Consider the following 21,267-nt stretch of genomic DNA (forward strand, 5'->3'; position numbering starts at 1 on the left):
CAGTATTAAGGTCAAATACTTTAGCTAATCCCTAGGGCCTGCATAATGTGACTCTTCCTACCACTCAATGCTCATCTCCCACCACTCCTCAGACCAGATCCCAACATCCAGCCGAGCTGGTCTATCACAACACCACCCGCAACACCATCCAGGCTGTGGGCTTTAGTTCATGTTAGAAATGCCTTTCCTAAAGTCCTGACCGCCCCCCCTTTCCGGTCCACTCCCCCATGTAGCCACTGTATCCAGCACATTCTTCTAAGGCCGCACTTTATCACAGTGTTCATATAGCCATAAGCCCTTTCTTCTTGGAGCCAGGGACCATGCCTTGATACTCATCCTTGTATCCCAAGACCTGGCCTTGTATGGACTCTTAATACACATTTATTGAATCCAAGTTCCAACTGTAATTACTAGTGCGTGTGATTTCATCCCATGAATGGCTGTTTAGTATGTTATCAGACTTTCACATTCTAATGGGAAAGACAAAGAAATAAATGCAATCAGAACACAATGATCAGCTGTGGCAAGTGCTATGAAAGAAACAGACAAGGAGTGAAACTGAGAATCATGGGGTTCAGAGGCAGAGATCTACTCTAAATACAAGAACCAGGAAAGACCTCTCTGGGGAGAAACCATTTTAGCTTAAAAGATGATGAACCAAGTCATGTAATGCATGTGAAGAAGAGATTTCAGGGCAAGAAGGTGGGAAAGAACTGTTAACCCAAGGCTAGGGAATGGGGAGAAAGTCATTTATATGCTGAAGGAATTTGCTGAGACAGAGAGAACCCTGCTGGGCACCATAGCGGGAGTGAACTTCATTCTAAATGGATTAGGAAGCCAACTGAAGGTTATCAGCACCAGTTACAATAACCTAACCTAGCTTCAGCAAAGAGCCACAGAATAACTATCAAGTGGGCCAAAATGATGGATCAAGCCAAGGTCAGCACCCCAGCCATAGGCCGTACCTCCGCCTGCCATGCCAGTGTAGAAGCCGAGAGGGCGGACGTCCGGCCGGCTCCAAGAACGGCGATTGTCTCCCCGTCATCGTCCACCACCTTGAAATCCAGGTCCTCGTTATATTTCCTGCGCTTCACCTGCCGTCCTGAGCGTCGTTTCTGCAGGGCAAACACACCCATCGGAGAGATGCTCTGTGAGTCAAAGGCAAAAAGCTTGGACAAGAAAGAATACCCTCATCTACACTCACTGACATGCACAAGAGACCTGTCCTACTTTACAAAAGCAATCTTCCTTAAACACAACTCTTTTAAGAATTAAATTCACTCAAAATGAAATCTGGCTGAGGGAGGGGATCCAAATTGCCAAGATCCCCTGAGAAGAAGGTATAGTCTCAGAATCCAGTGAGATGTGTCTTGTTCATGAATGATAGTGACTTTCCTTTTCCTTTCTGGAGTCAGTTTCTATTCCAGTAAAACGGGGATGAGAGGTAAACTCCATCATCTTTCAGGTCCCTTCCAGCATAGCTGGAAGCTCTGATTTTAGGGCGATAAGATAATTGTTTCGGTTGTGGTCAAATTCACTGTACTTACAATATATTCTTTAAAAACTAAATTAATACCAGTTTTATTAGGACTTACTTTGAGAATCTCCTTGAAATGCAAGGAGACATATTAAGTGTGACAAAACAAGATTCATGAGTCACCATCTGAGGACTCATCTATAATTAAGTAACTCCTGACCTTTTAGAGACACAACATTCTACAACAAAGCAGCCCAGTGGCTTTGCTCAAACAGAAAAACACATGGTTCATCTCATGGACACATCCTATCCAAGCAGCAGAAACACTTCTGGGAAGCACTCACCAGCTACCTCACTCTCCAGTACTTCAATCTTAAAAAACAAAACCAAAGCCAAACACTACCTGCCTTATTTTTTAAAACATACCTCCTGGGCCTCTCTCTGTTCTCCCACCATTTCTTCATTATGTTACCTCTATGACGTTTAGTTTTACATGAGGGATTCCACATGAAAACCTGTCTCCCAATCCCATGTACATACAGATCACCACCCTGGAAACACTTAAACCCCTGCCAACTCCCATCAACCCAACATGCCTGCTGCTCTGCCCATGAGGACACCTGACAGCCACTAGCCCGAGTTCAGAGACAGTGATGGGGGGGGGGGGGGGGGGGTTCTGCTCTGATACCCCAGACACTACTACTTATTACCACTGTGACATTAGAAGCTGATACCTTCCTACAGTGAAGACCATCTAGGAATCTACGAGGATCCAAGGATACTTGAATGTGCAGTAGTCGGATGATTTTACATGGTCCCCTTGCAGCAGGCATAACCCAGGTAAACTGTCATGGATATCAGAGGAAACAGCACTTTCCAATATTAGAACTCCTATCCAAGACAGGTTGCCTCAACTGAGGGAGAAAATTCCTACCAATGTCATGGGCATGCTTAGTAATGGCTTTAAAAATCTCATTCAGGTGGGCAACTCCTTGTTTCCATGTTTGGCCAAACTTCCTTTACTATTTTGGCAAAATGAATACACACAGCCCTGACTTTTCCAGCATCTGGGATTATGAGAATGTCCTTATGCAGACCGGCCCAGCCCTCTGAATCTTAAAAGCATTAGCTGCATTGCAAGTCAGGCCCCTGACACCTTACTCAGAGTGCCCCACAATTCAATTTTCCATATTCATTCTTCTACAGCCTAATAACATGCTACTTCCCAAGAAGAAAGCAAACACCACTAAAAAAACCTGGGAGATCATTAGTATAAGGATCAGGATGCTAGGGGGAAAAAGCCTGTGGTCTTGGTGCTCACCCACCAAAACAGTGAAAGCCCAGCCCGGATCTATGCGCAAGGGGTGCAAGGCTGGAGATGGAGAGAGAAACGCAACAGGACGCGCGTCAGCAAGATCTGTGCGGCAGCCGTAACCGCCAGCAGGGTTCCCGGTCACAGCTGTACCTGGCTGTCTGCAGACTCAGTGGACTCCTCAGGACTCCGCAGGGATGGGTTCGGCAGGCCCTGATCCAGCTCTAAACTCTCCACTGTGGTTTCACTTTTCCTCTTTCCTTTCTTCTTTCTCTCCACTGGGGTTGGTCCTTGCTCCTTGCTACAAGGAGAAATTCAGAATTAAAACTCTTGGGCAGTTTTTAAAACTAAGAGTTCCCACGTGATCAAAGTAATGGTATCACATAAGGATATGGTATCGCAAGGAATTCTTGTCCTAGGGGTAGGCTTTAATGAAGAATCTACAAGAGTTTCTTCCCAGAACTATACACAGAAATATGGGAAGAAATACCTACATGGCTTGATGCAGAGTTCACTTTTTTACACCCCTATCATGATTCCTGTGGCTATGATTAATGTGGTAAGAAATAAAATAATATGAACATCTTCAAAACCTCACTTTCAGTTTATATAAATGTCTTCTCTAGTAAGCTTAATCGCTAGATATTGAGATATTGAGAATCAACAATTTCAATCACCCTTTAGGTTACATGGGAAGAGACGTGTCCTTAATCTGTCACCATCCTCTACTGAAAATGGTCTATATGAGACTTGGAGGAAGTACTAGGAAGTCAAAATTGAAAACGATACTGTCCCTGTCCTTGAGGAGGTTACGAATATGAAAATCCTACAGGCCGCCCAGAGCAATAGCTCAAGGCAGTAGCTAAAAACCTCCTGAGAGAGGTGAAGATGGGCAAGATCCATCCATCCTGCAAGGTCCTGCTAAGATGGCAGCACCTCTAAAAAGCTTTTTCTGACCATCTTAGCTGATAAAATCTCTTTTCTATACTCCCAAACCACCTCAGCTATGCTTTGCTTAAGGTACTCAAACTCTGATCTTTCACCAAAGTTAGTTATTAACTATGATATCAGCCTCGGAACCACACAGTGCTTGAATCCTCTGTAGTTTCCATAAACATCTGCTGAGTAGATGAATATTTTATACTTCTCTGATCTCTCCTACCAGACTCCAAATTCCTAGAGGACAATATGTACTTGATTCAAGTTTGTATTCTTAGTCTTATGCCTTATACATAGTAAGTATCCAATAAATACTTATTGAAAAGATAGATGGATGCATCAATGGATGGATTAAGTCATTGGGGAGATTTGGGAGAATGCAACTGAGCAGAGATGTGCATGGAACAGTAATAATAATAGTAGCAGTACTAATAATTAGAGCTACTAGCTACATAGCAGTGATTACATGCAGGCACAACTCTCTAAGTATTTTACATGGATTATCTCCTTTAGTCTTCATATCAATCTTATAAGGCAGATAGTATTACTATCCTCATTTCATCAAGCAGCAGAGTGAGGTTCAGTTAGAATTCCAGGGTAAGATGGCTACTAAATAGTGAAGAAAGGATTTGAACCTAGGCATGCTCTTAACTACCCTGGCATTGTTAGGGAACTGAAGAGTGTTAAGGGCACATTTAGTAAAAGACAGTCTGTATGGCTGGATGACAGGGCAAGTGAACAGAAGCACTAAATAATGGAGCTGCAAAGCAACTAGGTACGTATACCAGTCAGAGAGTTTTGACTTCATTCTGTGTGACAAGTGCCGTGATGGCAAGCCAAGGCAAGAGGGAATGAAGCCCTAGGCTAAATACAACCAATGAAAACTCAAAGGTGAAAATCATTTGAAGGATCCAGCAGAAATACAACCATTAAGTCTGAGGAAGGGACAGAATGTGGAAGATGAGGAAAGAGTCAAAATTATTGGCATTTTTTTGGGGCGCCTGGGTGGCTCAGTCGGTTGAGCGTCCGACTTCAGCTCAGGTCACCATCTCGCGGTCCGTGAGCTCGAGCTCCGTGTCGGGCTCTGGGCTGATGGCTCAGAGCCTGGAGCCTGCTTTCGATTCTGTGTCTCCCTCTCTCTCTGCCCCTCCCCTGTTCATGCTCTGTCTCTGTCTCAAAAATAAATAAAACGTAAAAAAAAAAAAAAAAAAAAAAAAAAATTGGCATTTTCTATCAGTTGGGTTATTGGAAGGTGTGGGGTAAGAGAGCTTGCCTTGTTTAGAGATGGGAGACCCAGCATGATGAACTGTTGCCAGGAACGCCAACCAGTGCTGACTGCTGAATCAGCCTGCCTCTCTCTTGAACACCCTTCACTCCTCATGGACTCCCAATCAAGTCAGCACAAACAGCCCACCCTCGTTTCTCCAGGCTGAAGACTGGCTTGCCTACTGATCAGGAAAGTTCTTTATGAAAATTATTTTGGTCCAAACTGAGGAAATGAAATTCTAGGGGTCCTGCCATTTTTAACAGACTTGTACTCTCAAACACAGAGGGAAAAAGCAAATGTTCTACTTATCAGTGCAGGACAGGAGACACAGGTGAAACAGTTTAAAAACGTTCTAAGTTTTCGAAGGAATATTTATCTCATGTCATATACTCCTAAGAAAACTGTATAGCAATTTATATTCTATAAAGCACTTACGTGTTCTGTGTCTCATTTAACTGTTACGACCACAAGGCCATGAGGGAGTATCAAGGGCAGATAGATGAATCTCATGTTCCAGATGAAAAAACAGGTTTAAAAGCAGCAAAGGTCCCAAAGTCAGCAGCCAAGTAGCAGCAGAGGTCTGCACTCAGCTCATCTGACTCACAGCCTATTGTTTTTAACACCATATGTTTTCTGTCTTTTTTTAAAGCCCCGGTCTCCCTTTTAATGAACCCAAAAACTTCAAATCTCCTTTAATGTTATTTGAATCTCAAAATAATGACCAAAAGAATTAACAACAAAATATTCCAATGACCCAAATACACAGAAAAAAAATCCACAAATCCATAGTCATTGACAGTTTTTTTAAATGGATCCCTTAACAAAATAAGCCTTGTGCTATTTAAAAAAAAAAAAAGGGGGGGGGCGCCTGGGTGGCTCAGTCATTTAAGCATCCAACTTTGCCTCAGGTCATGGCCTCATGGTTCATGAGTTTGAGCCCCATTTCCGCCTCTGTGCTGACAGCTCAGAGTCTGGAGCCTGCTTTGGATTCTGTGCCTCCCTCGCTTTCTGCCCCTCCCCCACTTGCGCTCTGTCGCTCTCAAAAATAAACATTAAAGGGGCGCCTGGGTGGCTCAGTTGGTTAAGCGTCTGACTTCGGCTCAGGTCATGATCTCGCAGTCCATGAGTTCAAGCCCTGCGTCGGGCTCTGTGCTAACAGCTCAGAGCCTGGAGCCTGTTTCAGATTCTGTGTCTCCCTCTCTTTCTGACCCTCCCCTATTCACCCTCTGTCTCTCTCTGTCTCAAAATAAATGTTAAAAAAAAAATTAAAAAAAAAAATTAAAAAAAAGAAGTTTTCTCCTTAATTTTTTGGACACAGATTTAAACATAACTGATTAATATACTAAGAGTCATCATAATAATCACATGAGCAGGGCCCCATTTAATCTCCTAGAAAATCTGAAATCCTTTCTCCCTACATTTGAAATCAATTTTATCTACTAAATATAACTTCATTATATTAGAAAACTATGTCTATATGTTTAATCTTACAAACACACACACTCAAAACTACTCAGCTGCATTCAAACACAAACTCATACTCAAACTAAACCAAGCTCAAGCCATAATCAAGGAAGAGAACCTCCTCAAAATATGAATCTTTACTATAAGACTTGTATATATTTTACATCTGCCTTCCATTTTTCAGAATCACATTAAATAACAAAAGTAAGGAGGAGTCACAGTGAGGCACTTTCAAAGTCAAGCCTGGTAGGCACTACTAGGCACTAGTAGATTTTCCTAGCCAGAAACTGGGTGTAGTATGGAGTAGAGGGAACATCTTCTCAAATATATGTCCAATGACTGGTGAACCCTGCTTGCTTATTTGTGGATAAATAAGAAGATACTCTACCAAAGTGATTTTCTGTAGGTTACCTTTGGCAACACAATCAATTTCGAGTTCCAAAACTTCTTCTTGGAGCTCTTCTGATAAAGGCAAGTATCAGGGAGAAAAGATTCTTTGTAAGCTTATAAATGGGATTTTCAAATAGGACACAAGAAAATATCACCTGAATTCATCCTCTAGGAAGACTACATGAAATGTGTTTTTTCCCTCTTTGGAATAACTTTTGAAAACTTTATGCTTGAGATTTTTATCAAATGAAGACATTTAACCTCTAAATGGCTCTATCTATAGATGGATTTGGTCCATGAAAGCTTGTTTGCTCCCTGAAGTTCCAGGTTCTTCAAAAACAGTGGTCAAATAATATGTAAAAAAACTATGTATGATATATATACCCTTTGATCTAGCAATTCCATTTCTAGGAATACACTCCAAAGATACACCTCCAACATATGAAAAAAATATATGCATGACGTTACTCACTGCAGCAAGTGCAAATTAATAAAAATAACGTACATGATGAAATGTGACTGAATAAAGTAGGACAGTTACAATGGAGTACTATGTAGCTCTAAAAACCATTAAGACTCCAACTGATCAGAATATGGAATCATTTCTAAGCTACACTGTTAAGTGAAAAAGGAAAGTGCTAAAGAATATAAATGCTACATTTGGGGGAAGAAAAAAGAGTAAGAAAACATGAATATACCTATGTATTTTTAAAGTTTATTTATTTTGAGAGAGAGAGAAAGCACAAATCAGAGAGGGGCAGAGACAGACGTGTGAAGAGAGAGAATCCCAAGCTGGCTCCATGCCGTCAACACAGAGCCTGATGTGCGGCTCAAACTCACGAACCATGAGATCATGACCTGAGCCAAAATCAGATGCCCAACCGACTAAGCCACCCAGGTGCCCCTATCTATTTATATTTTTAAAAGAAACATAGGAAAGATGAACCAAAAAACAATGATCATCCATAAGAGATGGTTAGATGGGATACGGGAAGTGAATGATATTTCTCAGAGAATCAATCTTTTTATAAAAATTTGACTTTTGGAAGCATGTTAAATTCTACATATTAAAAATTAAAAAATTAAAGATGAAAACAAGCTGAAACAAATGAATCCAAGTATTTCAAACAAATAACATAACCACATTGAATGGAGGGGGAAAATCTCATTAATTATGAACACAATAGAGCTGACCCTTAAATAATACAGGTGTTAGGAGCACCAATCCTGTTCAGTCAAAAAGGTTTGTGTAACATTTCACTCCTCAAAAACTTAACTACTAGTAGCCTACTGTTGACCAGAGAAGACTTACTGACAACATAAACTGTGAATTAACACATATTTTGTATGTTATATGTATTATATACTACATTCTTACAATAAAGTAAGCTAGAGAAAATGTTACTAATAAAATGTTACGGAAAATACATTTACAATACTGCACTGTATTTATTAGAAAAAAGTCTGTATACAAGTGAACCCATGCAGTTCAAACCTGTGTTGTTCAAGGGTCAACTGTATTTGACTATGTACTCTTAGCTTTTGGAACAGTGAAAAAATCCTGAACTTTTTGGTAGGCATAAGGGTGAAGCAATTTTGAAACCATTTTAGATGTGATACAGGATTAAGCAAATGAGTAAATGTGTTGATGTGATTAGCCAGGGAAGTTCTCACGGAGGAAGAAGGAAGATGTAAATATGCTGTAAAACAAGGAAGATAATACGGCATGAATATAAACTGGAGACATCAGTGTGAACTCAGGTTTCCTAAAATAAGTATACATATATGAACACATGTACATAAATGTGCATACATGTATCATGAATATATGTGTATGTGCATATAGGTGTGCATACATATGTGCATGTACAGAGATGTCTATGTACACACGTGTATGTATTTTTTGCCTTGACAGCTCAAAGAGCTGAAAAGTGAAGATGCCCCATTAGCAATGTGCACACCTAGCACTCGGATCTTGGTTTCTAATACCAAAGTTCCTTAGAGAAACAGCTGATTCCAAAGCTAAGGTAGAGAAGATAAAAGATGAGCCTGAAACATCTTGCTATGTCAGAAAGTAGGGTATACTCAAAAAAATGAAGGCAGCATGGCAAAAAGACACAGGAGTCAGCTTAAAGAGTTCTTGTTGGTTAAAACTGGGACCATCTTGGGGCGCCTGGGTGGCGCAGTCGGTTAAGCGTCCGACTTCAGCCAGGTCACGATCTCGCGGTCCGTGAGTTTGAGCCCCGCGTCAGGCTCTAGGCTGATGGCTCGGAGCCTGGAGCCTGTTTCCGATTCTGTGTCTCCCTCTCTCTCTGCCCCTCCCCCGTTCATGCTCTGTCTCTCTCTGTCCCAAAAATAAATAAAAAATGTTGAAAAAAAAATTAAAAAAAATAAATAAATAAAACTGGGACCATCTGAACACCAAAGTAACTAAGGACAGTAATGAATTATAAGTCACTGAAAACAACAGGAATACATACCAGTAATGGATAGATAGATAATGAATAAATGAGGGAGAAGAGGGAGTCCTTGCTTACTATAGAACCCAAATGATGAATGCAGAGGAAGTGTGGGGTTGGAAAATCATTTTATAATCACTGCAGGGAAGATGAGTACAGTCCAGGATCATCTAGGGAGAACAATGTGAAGATGAGCAGGATTTTTGCATGATCTTAAAGCGTCTCCCCACATATTGCTTATTAGTTCCAAGCGAACAAAAGCAGCAACTAGACAATGATTATGTAAGAAAATGGCCTTACTCTTAGGAAAGACACACTGGAGTATTTAGGGATCAAAAGGCAATGACATATGCACCTTATTCTCAAAAGCTTCATGAAAAAACATATATATAAATATATTTATTTTGAATTTTTTTTTTTTTTCAACGTTTTTTAATTTTATTTTTGGGACAGAGAGAGACAGAGCATGAACGGGGGAGGGGCAGAGAGAGAGGGAGACATAGAATCGGAAACAGGCTCCAGGCTCCGAGCCATCAGCCCAGAGCCTGATGCGGGGCTCGAACTCACGGACCGCGAGATCGTGACCTGGCTGAAGTCGGACGCTTAACCGACTGCGCCACCCAGGCGCCCCTAAATATATTTATTTTGAAATATACCTATTCCATGGCTGAAGTGGATACTGTTTGATCAGCAACTTTTTGCTGATAACCAATATGGACCCTCCTGACTATAAGAGTGGGTGGAAGGTCAGGCTGGCTATGGTATCCTATTCCTTCTACCACAGTGATTGGTCCAAAGATGGACATATGACCCAGCCAAGCCAACTTGGGAGTCCTTCAATAAAGAAGTAATAATTTCTGGCAGGAGTGCTTTGGAAAATGAATCTTTTACCTTCTAGGTCATAAGGTTGTTAAGCTGTGGGCCCATAGTTTCAGGCAGCCACAATTCAACCACGAGAAGAAAACCAGTTGCCAAGGATGAAGAGAGGTGCAGGGGAGGACTGGAGACAAAGAACATTGGTGGAATCCTCAATTATACCTCCCGGTTCTGATTCCTTAAGCTCGTGAACCCCTTTGTTATTTTTTTTTAACTTAAGTTAATCCAAGTTGGGTTTATGTCACTTGTAACCAAGGGAGTTCTGAATAATACGAAGGCCTAATACTCTCACCACTTAATGGCACTGGAGGCTGAATCAAAGCAATTTTATTTTTATAATCCTCTTTTCTAGCTTTCAGAGTTAGAACAAACTAAAACTTGCAAGGACAGAAAAGAAAAATGGCAGATAAGATTTTTGAGGCTCAAAGCACTTATTTTTAATAACAAAAATCATATTTGATTTTACAATAAAACTTATATCCACTTTAGAGCCGGCCTCGCCCCGAAGTTCTCATGCTATCTTCTAAACGGCTTCATCAGCCAAGAAGATTTATACATCTTCACTTTCTAGTAGTTTGTATTAGGAAAATAGGTAATTTAGGGACCTTCCAAATAGGAAATTACATTATAATAACTACTTATAGAAAATTCCACTAAAGCCCTACACAGACAAGCCTTTCTCAAACTTTCCTCCCAGCCTCATCTTCGATCCCCAACCTCCATGTTTCTTCACTAGAATTGAAAGTTAGAAACAGAGCGCTGGATCCGAGGATGAGGAGAAAGATCTGGGTATATGTCACAACATTGTCCTACTGTGAGCCATAGATTACTCTGCCACCATAGATTCCAGGTATTAAAATTTTTATCTATCAAACCCCATTATTTCAAAATGACTCATCATCCCATTTTTAAATTAAATCTTATAAAATATCCATCAAAGTCAGCAGGAAAAATCAGTTATTGCCACAGTGAGTTGCCATAATTCCCAAATTCAGAACTGAAAACAGCACGTGATGCTAGTTACTGCCTTCACAGACATGCACATGGCTGGGGAGTACAGCCCAGGAACCACCTCTGCTCCAGGAACAACCCTTCAGAGAAGCTTCCAGCCCAGGCCTTGCCACAGGCCCTGATCCTCTTCCCAGAAGTACAATCTGAAAACATGGACATTATGCCCAAAGAGCCCATCTGCACACTTACTTCAACTTTTATTTAATGCCCATGTTAGTTCAGTCTATACACAGAGAACCAAGTTGGGCACAGACTGTGAAGATACTGGTTAAACAAAAAATAAATACACAGAACTAATTGTTCCAATACAGATGTGGTCAGCTGTAGACAAAATGAGAAGAAAATCTACCCTGTCCTCAGTCCCTTTAACTGCATCATTAGTACCATCAAAACAATCATCCTAGTTTGTGATGTTATCCTAGTAAAAACTGAAAAAAAAAGAAAAAGTTACATACTTATAAGATGAAAAGGCAGAGTTTTAAAAAGTAATCTTGGGGCACCCGTTAAGCATCCGACTTCAGCTCAGGTCAAGATCTCGCAGTTTGTGAGTTCGAGCGCCGTGTTGGGCTCTGTACTGACAGCTCAGAGCCTGGAGCCTGTTTCAGATTCAGTGTCTCCCTCTCTCTCTGCTCCTCCCCTGCTCATGCTCTCTCTTTCTCTCAAAAATGAAAATAAACCTTAAAAAAATTTTTTAAGTAACTTTATTAAAAGTTGTAAAAGCAAATGAAAATAAAACTTCAAAAAATGTAGAAGGGTTTCAAATGACAAGCCATCCCTACTTGCACCAAATCCCACGTTCCAGAGTGAACTGCCTTCGAATGATACCACCCTAACTCCCATATGTTCATGCCTCTAGTTCTTTATCAACAGCAAGCAATACCTGGTGACATCCTGATATGAAAGCTGATTAATTTAGATCTAACATACCTCCCCTACTCTTTCCTCTGCTCTTTTTGTTGAATTCTTTTAGTTTAGGCAAGATGTTTTAAATTTTCACGAATTGTTTCTTGTTTTCTGACTGCTCCTGTTTCCTAACTCATCCTTGTTTTGCAGACAAAATATCATCTTGAATCTGAGGATGCTAACTTAAAATCTTCACAAGTGTTTTTTTCCTGGACTTCTTTCTTATGAGGACAATTGTTCTGCTCATCATTCCTTTTTCCTCTTCTTTGTTGCTCAGTTCTCCTCTGCAGTCTCACAATCTTTGGTGGATTGTTCCTATTTCAAATGAACGAGGCTGATAATACAGGTGGCTGGTGAGATCATGTCTCATCCCTGAATGAGGGGCCTGGCGTAGAACTCTTGTCCCCTTTTAGGGCCTGACAGCCCCCCTTGTCCCCTTTTAGGGTATGGACAGGGAAAGAGCAGTAGCTCCTGAGTTTCCCTTCTCATCTGTGGGAGTCTCCACTTGGGAGTCCCAGACTATCCCCAGGGCAAAGGCTTAGTATCTTTAGAGTAACTACCTGACTTCAGCCTGGAGCTGATGCCATACGACCACTCATTCTATAGGCAGTCCCTTCATCATCACATCCATTTCTGGCCTGCCTCCCGTCCCTTCTCCAAAGCTGCCAGGTCCCTTGGGAGGAAGAAGCATTTCTACCTCTGCTACAAACAGCTCCTGCAAGGACTCTGAGTTGGGACTCCCCCACAGCATTTATCCACCAGTATGATACCCAAAAATTCACATCTCTCATCTTTAAGGATTTATTTCCTTCTGTCCTTCCTGTTGTTTCGTTGTTATTATTTGGTTAGGAAATGAAAATAAAAGTATGCCTGGTGGCCATCTTAAACCTAGAACCCCAACCCCCTCTATGAATTCTCCCAGGAGCCAACACACTTCCTCTTCCCGTAAGCAGCCTGAGGTGATCTCTGAAAATTGTTTGCTATTCACTTGACCCAAAAAACCCTACAAAATCATGCAAATCAAGAGATTAAAATCTTTGTGTTCACTTTAAGAATGCGCGTGAAACTGCCCAGGCCATCCAGGGTATGCACATCTGAAAAAAGCCACAAGTATCTGAAGGATGTCACTTTACAGAAACAACGCATGCCATTCTGGCGCTACGATGGCGGAGGTGGTGGGTGTGCGCAGGCCCCAACAGTGGGGCTGGACACAGGGCTGGTGGCCCAAAAACTGCTGAATTTTTACTGCACATGCTTAAAAATGCAGAGAGTAATGCGGACATGAGGGTTTAGATGCAGATTCTCCGGCCATTGAGCGCATCCAGGAACGAAGCCTCCAAGATGTGGTACAGAATTTACAGAGCTCATGGCTGGATTAGCCTATACATGTGCTCTCCTTGCCACACTGAGATGATTCTCACTGAAAAAGAGAGCAGATTCCTCCTGAACCAGAAGAGGAGGTTGCAAAGAATAAAAAGATATCCCAGAAGAAAGTGAAGAAACAAAAACTTATGGCCTGGGAATAAATTCAGCATAAAATAAGTGCAAATAAAAGTAAATGCAGAAAAAAAAAAAAAAAAAAGAAACGGAAGCCCCCCAAAGAACATTTATTTAAATGTCTTTTGGTCTTTTTGCTTTAAATCTTTTCTCACTATTAATTCCTTTAATACCTGGCTCAATACTCACCATGTCCAAGGGACTCCCTGGACCACAACTGAAACACTCTTAATCCGCCAAATCCTTTCAGCTATTCTGTATACAGTTATACTACATTCTTTCATTTGTTTCTTTTTACCTGTTTTTTTTTTTTTTTAACATTTTTTAATTTATTTTTGGGACAGAGAGAGACAGAGCATGAACGGGGGAGGGGCAGAGAGAGAGGGAGACACAGAATCGGAAACAGGCTCCAGGCTCCGAGCCATCAGCCCAGAGCCTGACGCGGGGCTCGAACTCACGGACCGCGAGATCGTGACCTGGCTGAAGTCGGACGCTTAACCGACTGCGCCACCCAGGCGCCCCCTTTTTACCTGTTTTTTGAACACTCGCAAGACTCTAACTCGTGATAGCACTTCAGTGATAGAGCTCAAAGATGATGTGTCTGTGACACCTTCCTTCCTCCACTATCCCACTCCCACCAAAAGTACTCACAAATAAAGCAAGGCACACAGGAGGCACTAAAAATACACTGAATAAATAAATAAGCAGGTATTCATCAAGCGTTACTATTGAGTAACTGTTTTCTTTCAGATCAGGTCAAAGTCCACTACGTACCCAACCCTAATTCACAAAGCCCCGGGGATTAGAGTAAGCGCTCCAGGTGCTCTCAGAAGAATGGGAATGGAGACCTGGTCCAAAGCCTCAGAGGTGGGTCTCTGCCATTCTCATTCACATATCCTCCCTTCATCACAAAAAACCTAGCCGGTTCCAACCACAGGTCTCTACTCAGAACACATACTTGTCTTCACATTTGTCTTCTTTCTTCTAATAATTGATCAGAATATAAAAGCAATTCCCTCAACAGAAATAATACTGTTAATACACATTCCTAAGCCTAATAAGCCCAGCTTCAATAAAGATCTTCACTCTTAACAAAGACAGGTGATTTGACCTTCAAATAGAGAGGGAGAGCTGAGCTGACTGAATTTTACTGCCCTTTCTGCATCACAGCATCAGCTGACTCACAGCTCACATGGTTATATAATCAGAAGATCTGGGCTTAACTTTCTAGAAGCAACCGTCAAAGAAGAAAATCAGAAAAGGCAAAACCTTTCTTCCAGGGTGTTACTAAACTTACTGGATTTGGGAGAAAAACATTCTGCTCTGTTGGCTCTTGACAAGCCAAAACAAATGGGGGTAAAATCTGCGGCCCGAAACCTGGGGTTTGTTTTGGGGGAAAAAAACAAAAAACAAAACAACTCCTACCAACAAGCAATTCTCAGACACCAGCAGGGTGTCGGAGAATTCAACTCAATTCTGACATTGTCTACCTGGAACGGCACCAGATTCCACAGGTCCAGAGTTCAGCACCACAACACTGCACCCACCTACCCTCCCACTTCAGACACCAGTCACAAGCCCAGGTTTCCTGCTCTCCTGACCAACCACTATATACTGGAGGGTGCAATGACCCCCTCCTCAGGTTTGATGGCTTTGCTAGAGAGGCTCACAGAACTCAGGGAAACACTTCCGTTTACCAGTCTATTAAAGGATACGACAGGGGCGCCTGGGTGGCGCAGTCGGTTAAGCGTCCGACTTCAGCCAGGTCACGATCTCGCGGTCCGTGAGTTCGAGCCCCGCGTCAGGCTCTGGGCTGATGGCTCGGAGCCTGGAGCCTGTTTCCGATTCTGTGTCTCCCTCTCTCTCTGCCCCTCCCCCGTTCATGCTCTGTCTCTCTCTGTCCCAAAAATAAAATAAAAAATGTTGAAAAAAAAATTAAAAAAAAAAAAAAAAAAAGGATACGACAAAAGATACAGAGGAATAGCCAGAGGAGGAGATACACAGGGCCAAGTCTGGGAGGATTCTGAGCACAGGAGCTGAGGAGCTGAGGTGCGGAGCTGAGGTGTGCCAGGCATGTGGATGTGTTCACTCACCTGAAAGTTCCCCACACCCCCTACTATTGGGATTTTTTTGATGGAGGCTTCCTCACATAGGCATAATCAATTATTAACCCCACCTCCAGCCCCTCTCCCCTCTCTGGATAATGAGGGGTGGGACTGAAAACTCCAAGCTTCTACTCCTGCTTGGTCTTTCTGGTGATCAGCCCCCACCCAGGAGCCCACGCAGAGTCATCTCACTAGAACAAAAGATGCTCCTAGTGTTCCTATCACTTAGGAATTTACAAGGGTATGGGTGCCCTGTGTCAGGAACAGGATCAGAGACAAGTATCAAAACAAGGGATGCTACGAGTGTTCTTACCACTTGGAAGATTACAACAGTTTCAGGAGTCCTGTGTCAGAGTTGCATCAAAGACAAAATACTAGGATATGAGAGAAGACAGGTATTCTTATCACTCAGGAAAGTACAAGGGTCTCAGGAGCTCTGTGCCAGCAACCAGGGCAGAAACCGATACATGTATTTCTTATTACTTCGTAGGGCTAATCACACTATCCATCTCTTTTCCTCTTTTTGGTTTTCCATTCCTAACAGATGTTAAATTAAAAAAAATGTAAATATGCTCCAGGGCGCCTGGGTGGCTCAGTCGGTTAAGCGTCCAACTTTGGCTCAGGTCATGATCTCGCAGTTCATGAATTCGAGCCCCGCGATGGGCTCCATACTGACAATGCTTGGGATTCTATCTCCTTCTCACTCTGCCCCTCCCCGACTCGTGCGCACACTTGTGCGCGCTCTCTCTCTCTCTCTCTCAAAATAAACAAATAAACTTTTAAAAAATGAAAATATGCTCCATTTTCCCAGGAATCTCTCAACTGTGTCTCAAAGGATGTTCTAAGAACCAAGCACACTCTAATTATCTGGCAGGCTTTTCGATTACAGATTCCTGGGTCCACCTCAGACCTAATAAATCAACCTCTCTGGGGATGTAGTCTGGGAATCTACTTTTCTAACAAGCTGTCCAGGTGATTCCTTTGGCACAGCAAAGGCTGAGCATCAGAGATCCAAGTAGATGTTCCTCCATTTAGACCAGCTTGCTGATTAGTTTCTTGACTTTCAAGAGAGAATATAAACCATCCTGACATGTGTAGAAATTCCAAAACTTACGCTCTGCCTTCAACCAACAAAATGAATACCAACACTCAAGAAGACTCTAGTTTACAACAGCAACCTCCAGCTCAATCAAAATGCCTAGCTTCTGATTTAAGAGAGTGGAGCCTAAAGGGCTATCGACCTACTATTCAGGCACTCCTCCCTAGACACGAAGAACACAAGACAGCTTCACACACACTGGAATGGGTCGTCTTTCCTGCTCACTGAGCCGTGCTTTAATGCCATGAAGCTTTTACTAAAGGCTATTTCAAGAAAGAGAAATATGAAATTCAAAGGCACACAGAAGCACTGGAGCCCAAAACTGTTGTTGAGGACAGTATCCATTACATCATGTAATGTTTCTCAGTGAGAAATTTCTTTGGCCTCCCTAAGGAACTGCCATGGTGCTTTTCTTTTTTTTTTTTTTTTTTTTTTTTTATTTATTTTTGGGACAGAGAGAGACAGAGCATGAAAGGGGGAGGTGCAGAGAGAGGGAGACACAGAATCGGAAACAGGCTCCAGGCTCCGAGCCATCAGCCCAGAGCCTGACGCGGGGCTCGAACTCACGGACCGCGAGATCGTGACCTGGCTGAAGTCGGTCGTTTAACCGACTGCGCCACCCAGGCGCCCCATCCATGGTGCTTTTCTAATACCAAAGTATTTTCCCAAAGCACTATCAACATATGATGCCCCAGGATCTGACCTGACACTTGCCTACCTTTCTGATCCCTTTGCTGCAGCTATACAGGCCCTGTGTGTCTACCTATGTATAGGTCTGTGTATATGTCTGTATGTACACACACATGTGTATCTTTGTCTGTGTGTCTTCTTATGCCAGTGGTCCCTTTCTCTTTGGGAAAAGGGGTTGTAACTAAAAAACAGTAAAAGTAAATAATCTATACTAAGTGTAATTTAAATTTCAGAGTCAGGGAAACAACAGCCTAACTTGGCTTCCTGGAAGAGCTTTCTTGCTTAAGTTTTATACAATAAAGAAGTGAATTGTGCTCACTCTCCAATATAATTTGAAGGGAAAGGAAGAGATGGTCGTTCAAAAAAAAAAAAAAAAAAAAAAAGCTTCTTGCCTCTCTTACTTGGGCATGTCAGACTTTTATCCCCTATTCAGTAAATGAATATTCATCACTATTGATGTCATCCTTGAAAATGAAAATCTGTTAGACAATCACTTGTTTAAAACAGGAAACATGTCCAGTTATCTACTTGCTGGTTCAAGTGCGAGAGAAACTGCACAGGGAAAAGCTGGAGCCACTTTAGTCTTTAGAGGATTAGAGGGCATTGTGCAGTGTGCAAAATGAAATTCTACAGAAGGGCCGTGTCCTACAAATAAAAAACCAATTTCTCTGACACTGGAATCTCTCCACTGCTTTCCATTCCCGACATCCCCTTGTGAGGCATAAATAGGTGCAGAGCTGAAGGAGAAAAAAGTGGGAGCCCAGAGTCAAATCCTAACAGTGCTGCTCATTAGCTCTGTGCCTTAGACAAGTTTCTTTTAAAATGTTCATTTCTTGGGGGGCTCAGTTGGTTGAGCATCCAGCTCTTGATTTCAGCTCAGGTCATGATCCCAAGATTGCAGGATCAAGCCCTGAATCGGGCTCTGAGCTAAGTGTGGAGCCTGCTTGAGGTTCTCTCCCCTTCTCTCTCTGCCCCTCTCCCTGCTTGTGCTAAGAAAATAAAATAAAAAAATAAGAGGCACGTGGGTAGCTTAGTCGGTCAAGCGTCCAACTTCAGCTCAGGTAATGATCTCACAGGTTTGTGGGATTGAACCCCACATGGGGCTCTGTGCTGACAGCTCTGGGCCTGGAGCCTGCTTCCGGTTCTGTGTCTCCCTCTCTCCCTGCCCCTCCCCTGCTCATGCTCTGTCTCTGTCTCTCAGAAATGACTAAGTGTTAAAAAAAAATTTTTTAATAAAAATAAATTAAAAAATAAAATGTTCACTTCTTTAGTTAAAATTGAGACACCACCTACAATTATTTAACAATGAGAGTTATATCTTATATGGTCTTATTTACAGGAAGAGCTCTATTTGTTCTAGGAAAACAAATTAAATACATAAATAGAATATATATGTGTTATATGTAGTTTATAAATATGCAAAGTATATGTTACATATATAATATATAAGTATATAAACTCAATGTGTCCAACAACCTGATAAACCTCTAGTGACTGACTCCTGAGAGCATAAAAGACGCAAAGTATAGTGGCCCTGACCCTAGGCATTTAACTGATGCTGATGACACAAGTCATACACACAGGACGATGACAGTTTCTAATCGAGAGGCACCTTCCAAGAGGGAAATGTACGAGACTGGGGAGCAGAGGTCCGAGTTTATGACACACCCTTGTAAGCAAGACACTTCTTAGTGAGTCCCCCCTTTCCCCGGCTGCAGTACAACAGGTTAGACTAGCTCTCCTTTAGTTTTCCCAGGAATAAAAGTCTCTGATTTACAATGGGGAGCAAGGCTCCAAGTGCTATGGAAGAAGGGACATGCCAGCACACTGGTCTGGGGAAGCTCTTGGGAGAAATGGGACTTGCATTCAGACCTGGAAATGGAAAGGACTTGGGATACTGGGGGAGAAACACAGGGGCAAAATGTTGGGAGAACCAGCCAGAGCAATCCAGGAGAAACAAGTCAAGTGTCTTTAAGGGCCAGGAAGAGCAGTCTAGCTAGTGAGGTCTGTTGTCAGAGAAGTGAGGGAGGGGTCAGACCCCAAAGGGTTTGAATAACAGAAAAAGGAGTCTGGATTTTGTCCTGGAAGCAGTAGGAGCAATCAGAAGTTTCAAAAGTTAGAGGATATGAGGATATCCCATTTCCCAGTGCCCACGTTTTACTCCCAAGGAAGGACTATTACTGGCAACATATTTTCAACCCTTCTTCAAACTCCTCCCACTTCTCTGATTAGGGACCCAACTGGAGAGACTGGGAAAGGGTACAGAGCATACCTGCCCCAGCACGTGCTCCAGGCTTCAGTGCCTGCAGTTCTGGTGGAAAAACTCAACCAAAGGGAGGAACAAGCAGCTCACGTCCAGCCACAGCTGGTGGAGGTTCTTCAATCCAGTTTACAGTTAAGAAAGCTGATCACCACACCTCCATCTCTGCTGACTACTTCCAAACTGATTTGGAAGGAAGAGAGAGGATGAAGGCATTTGATTCACCACCTTTTCCAACTAAAAACAGAAATAAGATTACAGCAAGTACTTCAGAAAGATGAGCCAGGTGGAAGCTGGCAAGAGGGACTGAAGGCAGAAAAGGCTGGGAGCCCTCAAATTAACTGTGGAGCTCCTACGATAATCCAAGCATTCAGTGAATGATTTGCAACCACCAAGTATGATCCAGGGCTAATCAAAACATGTACTTGAGCCAATCTGCAAGAGAATAAATCAAAGAGCACAAAAAAACTGAGAATTGCCAACATAATTTTTTAATTAATGTCCTTTCATAATTAAAACTGCTTCTGTTGACTAGTGGGATCTTTAATTTCTTTAATTAAAGGAACCAAAGCAATAAATACAAAAAGAACAAGAAATGAAAGGCTCACCAGTACAGAATCCTACCAAGCTACATAAGGATTCTCTATTACAAGTCAGTCTTACATAGGTCCCCAAATCAAAAGAAACCCTCATGTAACTTGCCCACACTGCTGAGAGGTAACCAGCTCTATCAACATCCTCGCAAAGGGTGTCTTCTGATGTCAGAAGTTAGCAGCCCCTGAAAAGACTACCAAGCACTTCTCCATGTCACTTACAATTGATCACAATCAGGTTCCCTTAGTATTGCTACACACATATAGGACACCCAAACTTCTTTTGTGAAATGCCTCTTATGGCCCCCAAATGGAATTTACAGCAATGTCTATATACTTATTCCCTTGTTTCACAGCCCACACAGAAGTCCTTTAAGCAGGTAAGTACCAGAGACCAGAGCTAGTGAGCTCAGATACCTATGGCGTTCTATGGCCTTCTACAGACCAACCAGAGTCCTCAGCAAAGCTGTGAGAACCCTCCTCCAGTTACCCCAATTCTAAGGACTCAGGGACTCCTCTTTGTTCTCTAAGCCACCCCACTAGCTCACATCTGATTCTCCCTCACATGTGCTAGCGCCCTGAAGAACCCCTTCTGCTTCTCCCAAGCAACTTGCAGATGAAAATTATGGCAGAAGACAGAGACTCACTATGCTACCTCACACACGCATCAGAGATCAGAGCATGCTCACTGGGTTCACTGAGAAACAGCCCATAAGTTTCCCTTTGTGAGAATCCTGATTTTTACATTCCTCTCTTGACCTTCTGTAAGGTACTTTAGGTCCACTGTCTGTAAACTACATTCCCAGGATCCCCCACAAGCCTTTCCGATGGACAAAAGATAAAACCCCCTGTGGGGCAGAAGGGAATGAATATTATAAGGCAGTTTGCACTTGGATTATGAAATTATCCATCTGCTCCCAACAAA

The 21,267-nt window shown here is 42.3% G+C and overlaps 1 protein-coding gene across 6 annotated transcripts in view; it reads right to left on the reverse strand.

Moving 5' to 3' along the window:
• CHD6 (chromodomain helicase DNA binding protein 6) overlaps positions 1–21,267 on the reverse strand; it is a 209,800-nt gene that overhangs the window by 116,336 nt on the left and 72,197 nt on the right. For all 6 annotated transcript variants that reach the window (XM_058685611.1, XM_058685610.1, XM_058685606.1 and 3 more), the window contains 2 exons: positions 2,943–3,090; positions 966–1,115 (listed from right to left, as the gene is read on the reverse strand). In XM_058685611.1, the coding sequence (XP_058541594.1) occupies positions 966–1,115; positions 2,943–3,090 (298 nt within the window). The remainder of the gene's footprint in view (positions 1–965; positions 1,116–2,942; positions 3,091–21,267) is intronic.

Source organism: Neofelis nebulosa, chromosome 9 (assembly GCF_028018385.1).
Source record: "Neofelis nebulosa isolate mNeoNeb1 chromosome 9, mNeoNeb1.pri, whole genome shotgun sequence".
NCBI classification, from domain to species: domain Eukaryota; kingdom Metazoa; phylum Chordata; class Mammalia; order Carnivora; family Felidae; genus Neofelis; species Neofelis nebulosa.